Source organism: Octodon degus, unplaced genomic scaffold (assembly GCF_000260255.1).
Source record: "Octodon degus isolate 3935 unplaced genomic scaffold, OctDeg1.0 scaffold00322, whole genome shotgun sequence".
Lineage (NCBI taxonomy): Eukaryota > Metazoa > Chordata > Mammalia > Rodentia > Octodontidae > Octodon > Octodon degus.
The window spans coordinates 1,017,636-1,026,845 of record NW_004524898.1 but is presented as its reverse complement, the minus strand read 5'-3'; the positions used below and the strand labels follow the sequence as shown (position 1 = coordinate 1,026,845).

At 56.1% G+C, this 9,210-nt stretch overlaps 1 protein-coding gene across 1 annotated transcript; it reads left to right on the top strand.

Annotated features, from left to right (window-relative positions):
* The first annotated feature begins 5,873 nt into the window (after nt 1-5,873).
* Nucleotides 5,874-8,497, top strand: A1bg (alpha-1-B glycoprotein). Its single transcript, XM_023708020.1, has 8 exons — nt 5,874-5,987; nt 6,059-6,094; nt 6,175-6,453; nt 6,603-6,875; nt 6,955-7,248; nt 7,334-7,630; nt 8,030-8,314; nt 8,399-8,497. The coding sequence occupies exons 1-8, from the start codon at nt 5,954-5,956 to the stop codon at nt 8,404-8,406; spliced, it is 1,506 nt and encodes a 501-aa protein (XP_023563788.1). The 5' UTR covers nt 5,874-5,953; the 3' UTR covers nt 8,407-8,497.
* The last annotated feature ends 713 nt before the right edge of the window (nt 8,498-9,210 follow it).

Here is a 9,210-nt window from a genome sequence, read left to right as displayed (position 1 = left end):
CTTATTCTACTGAGCCATCTCCCTGGCCCCTGCTTTGTGGTTTTAAGCCTTATAAACCCCACGCTCCCCCACTTTGGTGTGCACTTAGGCACTTTGTGCCTGGTGTTGCCGCTGGGTACCCGCTAAAATAAAGCGCTTTTTAAACTTTTGAGCCTGCCTCATTTTTGAGTTACAACACTGACTACCGGAACAAAAACAACGCCTAAGCCAAATAAGGACATATTCCTGTAGGGTTTGTAAAATGTGACCTCATCAATGAGAACAAAAAGTTAACCTTCAGTCATGACTAACTCAAAATAAGCTTTGTAAAATCCACCCCCCCTACTCTGGTGGTTTTTCCCTTTAAAAACTGTGCCTCACCTAGACTAAGTGTGCACCTACTTGGAGAGGAGAGTATGCGCCGCCACTGAGCTCAGCTAAATAAAGCGCTTTTAAGTTGAGTCCAGTTTTTGATTTTTGGGTTACAACACTCCTGGCCACGGGAACAGGCTCTAGGGGTCCTGTGTGTTCCCATCGCCAGGGGCTAGAGAGGCCCCACCCCCGGTCTGTCCAGGTTGCTGGACCAGCCTCTAGGTTCCTGGGGATGGTGACAGCGAGACCTGGGCTGCCCACTGCAGACAATAGATTCCCCAGTACTGATAACAGCCTGCCCTCTGCAAACAAGAAAGACCATAAAAATTTAGGTCCCGACTTCAGTTTTGACCTCAAACACTTAATCTGGACTCTATGAAATTCCAAACCTAATCCAAAAACCCTATAATATACTCAGATTCCCCTTGAGATATTTGCTGATATCATTCTGATGTCGGCCTGCCTGTAGGTAGATGGAATAAATGTGATCATTCCCAAAGCCTCTATTTCTAGGTGTTGCCTCACACTGACTATCTACCAACAGAATTTTATTTTCACAGGTCTAGAGTTGGGTCTGGTGGCACAGACCTGCGATTCCAGCAGTGTTGGGAGGCTGAGGCAGGAGGAGCCACACAAGTTCAAGGCCTGGAGTACATATAGAATTCAAGACCAGTCAACTCAGGAATGTGTAAACATCATGTTGTCTCCCTAGTGTGAGAGGCCAAAAGAGTAAATGTTATCCAAAATGTATACTAGGGGGCCGGGGAGATAGCTCAGTAGAATAAGTGCCTACCTGGCAAGTGCAGGGTCCTGAGTTTAATCCCTGGTTCCCCATTAAAAAAAAAGGTATACTAGATATTGTGAAATGGGAAGCAACTTTAAAAGGGAAGAGAAACTTGTCTAGGCAAGTGGATAGAAGGAAAGAGAAGCAAAAGGGTGAAACTACACAGAAAAGATAGTTAAAATAGTTATACCAATTGTTTCGGTTCACTAAGTTTGTGTTAATATTGTTTGGACAATTAAATGCTGGTATCTCACACTTTACCTGATTTAAAGATAGCAATATACAATGTTTTAACCATTGTTACTCTCCTATCATATTTTTTTTATTAAAAATATAGGGGGCCGGGGAGATAGCTCAGTAGAATAAGTGCTTGCCTGGTAAGTGCAAGGGCCTGAGTTCAATCCCTGGTTCCACAAAAACAAAAACAAAAACAGAAAGCATTTAGGGCATGGTGGTACATGCCTGTAATCTCAGCACTCGGCTGAGGCAGGAAGATCATTTCAAGTTTGAGGGCAGCCTGGGCTACAAAATGAGCTCAAGGCTAGCCTGAACGGCATAAGGAGACCCTGGCTCAAAAAGACAAAATAAAATAAAATAAAAATTAAATAAAAGACTAGTCTCAAAACACAGAACTCCCCCCCCCCGAAAACCCCCAAATAAATAAACAAACAAAAGAGGTTTAAGTCCAGCCTAAGCAACTTAACACTTAGTGAGACCCTGTCTTGTAAGAGAGTAGTGTGTACAAGGGGACAAGTGTTGGCTGTACTGTGTATGCTGAACACTCAGGGTCAGGATCTTTCCCTTCTGAGTCTGGTGGCTCCAGGTTTTCCTTGGAATGTGAGTGCGTCTCTCCAGGCTGGCTTCTGATTCCACATGTCCTCTTCCTCTTTGTGTCAGAATTCTCAGCCTCCATCTCACAAGGATGCTTGTTGAAGCCAGGCATGGTGGTGCATGCCTGTAGCCCCAGCACTTGGGAGGCTGAGGCAGGAGGAACACAGATTTGAAGCCAGCCTCAGCTACATAGCAGGTTCAAGTTCAGCTTGGACTGCAAAGCAAGGCTCTCCCCCGCCACCCCCACACCACCACCAAAAAAAAAAAGGTGTCACTTGGATTCTTCAGGGCGATCTACTGTCAAGAAGCCTACATCTGCAAAGAACCATTGTCAAGTCACACACTTCTAGACTGTATCCTCTCTCTCTCTCTCTCTCTCTCTCTCTCTCTCTCTCTCTCTCTCTTTTTGGCAGGGTCTTGCAATCTCTGGCCTGTCCAGGGATGGTATGGGGATCGGTGGCTGTCCCAGTGGTCAGAGTGTCCCTGAAGTTTTCACCCCCACAGAGGATTGTAGGCTCCGAGTCCTAGGCACTGGTCCGTGGCACTGTTCTTTCCTTATTGTGCAGACCTGGACATCAGAACAGTAGCTCTACCTGTTGTAGCTCAAAAATCAGATGACAATGAGGCAAGTCCAAAAGTTAAGGAAGCACTTTATTTTAGCTGGTACCCAGCGGCAGACACCCCGGCAAGATGCTGAGGTGCGCGCCCAGGAGGGGAAAGACAAGGGTTTTTAAGGCTGAAAACCACAAAGGAAGGGTGGGGGCAAGCAGCATACAGAAGCAAATTGCATTGGTTAGTGTAGGTTGACCTTTAAAATAATTGGTGGATTACAATACTGGATGACCAGGTGGAGTAAGTCTGGGGGGACTGGGGGGACTAACCTTGTGGTTGTCATATTCCGGGAACGGTTTAAGAAATCGGGGCACTGTGACCTGGGACATTTTGCTGTTATGGCTTTAACTGGCCATGGGTTTGGAAATGTATGTCTTTTGAAAGAATTTAAACAAGGGGAGGGCCAAGGGCAGCTTCTTGGCTGACTCAGTGGTTTTATAGCTTGTCCTTGAGGCTTTACTGGACTCGCTCGGGGGGAGTTTTTCCCATAACAGTCATAACAGTTTGGGGGTGGAAGAAATTTTTAGAAAATGCTTACAAGGGCAGGGGTAACAAAGGACACAAGTATACAAAATGGCGCATACAGAACAAGATGGTGGCACATATGTCAGGTTATAACAGTTAATAAAGTTTTAGTGGAAGCATACAGAGGTACAAAATTGGAATCAATTGCACAGGCTATAACACTACCCAGTGCAGTGGCCTGGTGCGGGGGCCACCAGAACTGTGGCTTGCAGCTGGAGCTCTGTAACATTAGGACAGAAGTCTGAGCTGCAGCTCTGCTCTTAGTGGCGGGGCTGGAGCCCTCCCTGGAGCCCCTGGTCGCCCCCATCTGGGGACCCCAGCCCAGTGGTATCTCTGCTCCTGATGGCTTCCTGAAAGCTTTGCAGTTGGCCTCCTGTAAGGCTTTGCTGAGGGCAAAGCAAGGACCCAGGAGACCTCAGTGCCAGAGGAGAGGCTGCCAGGCCCAGCTCCTGCCCCCGGCATGGAGCCTGGCCCGCCAACCCCAGCTGCTACTGAGGGTGACATTGAAAATGCTAGCACCTTTTGTTAAACCTCACTTTGTGGAATGTGGTGACACATGCTTGTAATCCTCATGCTCCAAGAGGGTGAGAAGACAGGAAGATTGAAAGTTTAAGCCAAGTCTGGGCAACTTAGGGAGACCCATCTCAACATAAAATAAAGGGCTGGGGATGTTTCTCAGTGCAGAGGTCCTGGGTTCAATCCTCACTCCTGGCACCAAAGCAAAGAAAACCCATCTCACTGTGTGGGCGCAGTGCCCGCACACCCATTCTCCTTGCAGGCGGAGCAGTGCTAACCCTGTGTGGAGCCCTGCTTGGACCTCAGCAATCTGTTTCTTCACAGAGCCTGTGGGCATCATTACCGTGCCCTCTGGCAGGTGAGTGGCCACTGGGGTGGACCCGAATGCAGGGGAGGCAGGGCTTGAGTGGGGGGGTGCTTCCTTGCCTCCTGGCTGGGTGAATCAGGGACCCCAGGGGACCACAGCTTTCTGCACCCTGTAGTGTCACTGATCCCATGCACATCCTGGGGCCTTATGATGCTGGCCTGGAGGATGGAAGCAGAAGAAGGTGTCTCCGGGTGAGGGCCAGATTGAGAACTTGCTCTTGCCTTTCTGATTTTTGGGACATGTTCTCTAGCTCCTGGGTTGAGCAGTCTCCTGTCTCAGGTGCCTGACTGCTGGGACTACAGGCTGCTGCTCCAGCTCAGGAGGGTTTTCTCTTTCTTTCTTTCTTTCTTTCTTTCTTTCTTTCTTTCTTTCTTTCTTTCTTTCTTTCTTTCTTTCGGTGGAACCAGGGATTGAGCTCAGACCCTTGTGCTTGCCAGGGAAGCACTTATTCTACTGAGCCACCTCCCTGGCCCCGCAGGAGGGTGTTCAAAGGACTAAAACATCCAACACAGAAAATAAAAATGACACATCTGGCCACTAGGCATCCATCCTTCCTGTAGTTTATGGCTGTACATTGCTTTCTTGCATTCTTTGCAAAGTCTGCACTTTGGAGTTCCTAATGCCCTTGTACCTGGGGGATGTCCTGAAGGTCATGGTGCATAGGCAGCCACCATGCAGGCAACTGCCATGGGCCCTGAGGGAGGAAAGGGTCCCCCTGGGCACACAGGGTCTGTATGAGATCATTAATTGTCTATGACACTATGTTCACCATCTTGCACCTTTTCTGAGGCTGTGGTGATTTGGGTGGGATGATGGCCTGGTGGTTGCCTAGGGTGCAATGGCAGAGAGGCAGTTGTGATGGGAGCAGAGGGTTGCCCTGGAAAGTGTCCCATCAGTGGCAGCCCCCTCGCTGATGCCTGGGCCTGGCCTGAGATGTGTGGGCAGGGATCAGGGTGCAGGCAGGAATGTGGGCCCTGTGAGGGGGTTGTCTGTTCGGAGAGGGCTGAGGACTTGGACTTCAGCGGGTGTGGTGGTCTCCCAGGACCATGTGTCACGGACACTCGGGGGGGGGGACAAGGCTGGGTGAGACCCTCCAGCCCCAGCAGGTGGAACTGAGATTGCGCAACGCATTCCCATCTGCAGGCAGGGCCAGAGGCCAAGGTCTTGCAGAGGTGACCGCTCCATCTTGGTCATGCCACTGGGATAGGAGGCTGTCCCGCCACCACCTGCCTCCTGTGGCTCATGCCAGGCCAGTTGACGTGAACCGCACCTGGCTGATGCCTTTCCGGAAGTGTGCGGCAGTGTGGAGAAGCAGAGGACAGTGGAGCTGGGGAAGGCTGCAGCCCTGAGTGTGCACTTACGAGCCCCTGTTGGTCTGGGGAGAACATCCTGAGTGCAATTAGGACTCAGGGGAGCTCTTTCCACACCCAGCAACGACAGGAAATCCTAGTACAGAGTCCCATACGGAATGTGAAGTGACAGGGCTCACAGGGTTCCCACCCAGATATGGATCCGAGAGTTGACCTGAGGCTCACATTCGACTGTTACTCCCTTCTGATACAGGGTGCAAACCCAGTGCCTTGCACACACCAGATAAACACACTACCACTGAGCTGCACCGCCAACCCCTTTATAATTTTATTTCGGCACAGAATCTTGCTAAATTGCCCAGGTTGGCTTCATTTGTCATCCTCCTGCCTCAGCCTCCCAAATAGCTGGGATGACAGGCATGAGCCATCTTTTTGCATCACGTTTTATTGTTATTGTGTTAATGATCCATTATTATTGATTACCACTACTGCTGACTATCCCCAACTGGGCTGACAGGTTCACCCTTTGGCCCCACACCACTGCTATCCCCGCCCACCACTCAGGAAGGATAAACAGGGACAGGTCAGTGGCCCAGTCCACCTGCCCTGCAGACATCCACCCAGGCACCAGCGGGAGGAGGAGAGAGGGCCGGCACCATGGCTGCCCGGGTGGGCTTGCTGCTGCTCTGGGGTGAGGCATTGGGCCTGGGTCTCTGGAGGACGGGAGTGAACGGGGCCTCATGGGTGGCGCTGTCTCCGCAGGTCTCACCCTGGGCCCAGCGAGTGAGGCGGCCGTAAGTGAGTCCGGGCTCAGTGCAGGGTGGTGGGCCGTCTGGCCCCTGCAGCTTCCGCTGACCCTGTGGTTCCTCTGCCCACAGTGGTTGAGACTCGGCCCAAGCTCTGGGCAGAGTCGGCCTCCCCGCTACAGCCCTGGGCCCAGCTCACGCTGACTTGCGGTGCGCGCATGGAGACCCAGGATTTCCAGCTGTTCAAGGACGGCGTGGCCCTGGAGCCCGTGCACGTGGATATCCCTGCCATCACCCACCAGTTTGTGCTGGGAGATGTGACTAGGGACAACCGGGGCCTCTACCACTGCCGCGCAGGCCTGAGTGGAGGGTGGAGCCAGCTGAGTGACCTCGTGGAGGTGTCAGGCACAGGTGAGCAGGGCGCTCATGGAGTTGAGCCCATGCCTGTTTTCCCTTCTGTCGGGTGGAGCCCAGCATACCCTCGTCTCCTGTCCCCTCCCACGCTGAGTGCGGGTTTAGCTGTGCACAGCCCCTTCCTACCCCCCCACCCCCCTTCACAGAGCCCCTGCCTGCGCCTCGGCTGTCTGCTGAGCCGGTGTCCTGGATCGCACCTGGCCTGAACTGCACTCTGCGGTGCCGCGCGGACAGGCCCAGGGTGACCTTCTTGTTGATGCGGGAAGGTGACCCCCCATCTTCTGTGATGGCTGAGGCGGGGCACGAAGGAGAGGCCATCTTCTCAGTCCACCATGCGGGCAACTACAGCTGCAGCTACCGGACGCACGCCGCGGGGGGCCCCTCGGAGCCCAGTGCCCCCGTGACGGTGGAAGAGTTGGGTGAGTAGGGCTACCAGAGCAGGGCGGGGGCGGGGGCGGCGCGGTGCCCGTCAGACTCCTATCCCAGCTCTGTCCACAGCCGTGCCGCCGCCGCCCACGCTGGACTTCTGGGGCGACGGCGCCAGGGTCCTGCAGCCCAGCGAGCGCGTGACCCTGAGCTGCGTGGCACCCCTGCCGGAGGCGAACTTCGAGCTGTGGCGGCGCGGGGAGGCCCTGCGGGTGTCTATGGCCAGCACCAGTCCCGACCGCATCTTCTTCTTGCTGGATGGGGTCGAGGGCGACGGCGGCCCCTACACCTGTCGCTACCGGCCGCCCGGGGCGGACGCGGCCTGGTCCGCGAGCAGCGCGCCGGTGGAGCTGGTGCGCAGCGACGGTGAGCGCGCGGGGTGGACCCGCAGCCCCTGCCTCGGCCTCCAGCCCAGCTGCACGCAGCTGAGCTCCCGCCCCCGCTCCTGCAGGCTCGCTTCCGGCGCCGGACCTGCGCGCGGACCCCGCCGACCCGCGCCCCGTGCCCGGCTCCCACGTGCGTCTGCGCTGCTCGGTGCCCGGGCCCGGCCTGCACGTGGCGCTGGAGCGCGAGGACGCTGGAGGGCGCCGGCTGCTGGCGCTCTTGCGACCCGCTGGCGCCGAGGCCGAGCTCGAGCTGCGGAGCGTCTCGGTGGCGGACTCGGCCAACTACAGCTGCGTCTACACGGACCCCGCGCAGCCCTCCGTGGGCTCCGCGCCCAGTGCGCGCCTGGAGCTGCGCGTGGACGGTGAGCCGCAGGCCGCCAAGCTTCGGGAGGCTGCGGCGGGAGGGTCGTAGGCGGGGACCTGGCCCCGGCCGCTGAGCGTGACCGCGTCTGGAAACTGAGGTTAAAAAAGCGCTGGGGACGGAGCTCCGAGCGAGGCCCTGGGTTCCACTTTCGGGACCGTGCGCTCGTGCACCGCGTGCGGCGGCCCGGGTTTTCCCGTTCAGATCCCAGGCGGCTCTTCGCCTGCCAGTGCCTCAGTTTCCCCGTGCTGCACGCATGTCAGTCATGGTCATCGTGTGACTCTGTCCCCACCCTCGACTTTTGTGCCGCGCCCGCCCTGGAAGCCGGTCTGGGGTTGAAGCAGGAGGCGCGCGGACGATGACCCAGCGACACTGCTGAACCCGCCTGCCCGTTCACTAGGGCCCCCGCCTGCTCCGCGACTCCAAGTCCTGGGGTCGCGCGTGACACCGGGCCGCGACGTCGTGCTGCGCTGCGAGGGCCCAGTGCCGGGCGTGGTCTTCGAGCTGCTGCGCGCGGGCGAGGAGGACGCGCTGGTGAGAGTCGGCTCCGCGCGCGCATCGGCCGACCTGGTGCTGCTCGCCGCAGGGCCGGAGCACGCAGGCAACTACAGCTGCCGCTACCGCGCATGGGGGCCCGTGGCCTTCGAGTCGCCGCGCAGCGCCCCCGTGCAGCTGCAGATATCGGGTAAGGACCCCACGGGCGGCCCCGGGTCCCGGGTTCCCGGACGCGGGTCCAGCCCACTCCAATCCTCTGGTCACGTCTGTGTAGGAAGCTGATGCCGCTGTGACACGGGCTGCACCCCGCTTAGGACGCCTGAGCATTCGGTCCCTCTTCCTCCCAGGAGTCAATAAACGCCTTGAAAGACTGCGCAATCGTGTCTTCCATGGGTGCAGGGCCGGGCTCAGGCCCTGTCTTTAGAGGCAGGGCGCCCGGCAGTGGCTCTGGGCCCCCTTAGGCCACCCCTTCTCCCACCGCCCTCCTGCTTGTCTTGTTCCCCAGCCCCGGGGGCAGGCCCCGCATGCTCTGAACATCGAACAGGCTCATGGGCTGCAGCCTGCCAGAAGCCTCAGCTCTGGGTCCATCTACAACTAGGCCTAAAAGAAACAGAAGAACAGGCCCATTAGGGCAAATATCAGGTCATGTATCCAAGTAGACATCCCTGGCTGACTTCCTTTGTCAGCCAATCAAGCTTGGGGATGACATCAAATCTTTGTAACAATGGGTCTGCTGGACTCGTTCTTAGCCTAGTGTCTCCAGGAGGAGCACTCTTGAATCAGGCAGCGTCAGCCAGCTCTCTGGAGTCGGTACTGGAGTCTGAGCAGGTGAGCTTTTTAGACTCAAGGTGGGAGGCCAGGCAGTACCTCTAGTGGCCCCACTGGTTTTGGTGTTACCTCTCAAGCTGTAATATCGGCAGGGAGATTTCCCGGCGATTGGAGAGTTTTCTTTATGTACGGGGTCTGGGGAAAGGCAGGGCTGGTTGTACTTTGGCTATGCACTTTTTCTTTTCTTGGCGGAACCGGGCATTGAACTCAGGCCTTTGCACTTGCCAGAGAAGTGCTTATTCCACTGCGCCGTCTCCT

Bases quoted from the DNA above. Each gene is read 5' to 3' on its own strand.
- A1bg (XM_023708020.1), top strand. From the start codon at position 5,954: ATGGCTGCCCGGGTGGGCTTGCTGCTGCTCTGGG. The intron at 6,095-6,174 runs GTGAGTCCGGGC...CTCTGCCCACAG, and splicing joins AGCGAGTGAGGCGGCCGTAA to TGGTTGAGACTCGGCCCAAG. The intron at 7,249-7,333 runs GTGAGCGCGCGG...CCGCTCCTGCAG, and splicing joins GGAGCTGGTGCGCAGCGACG to GCTCGCTTCCGGCGCCGGAC.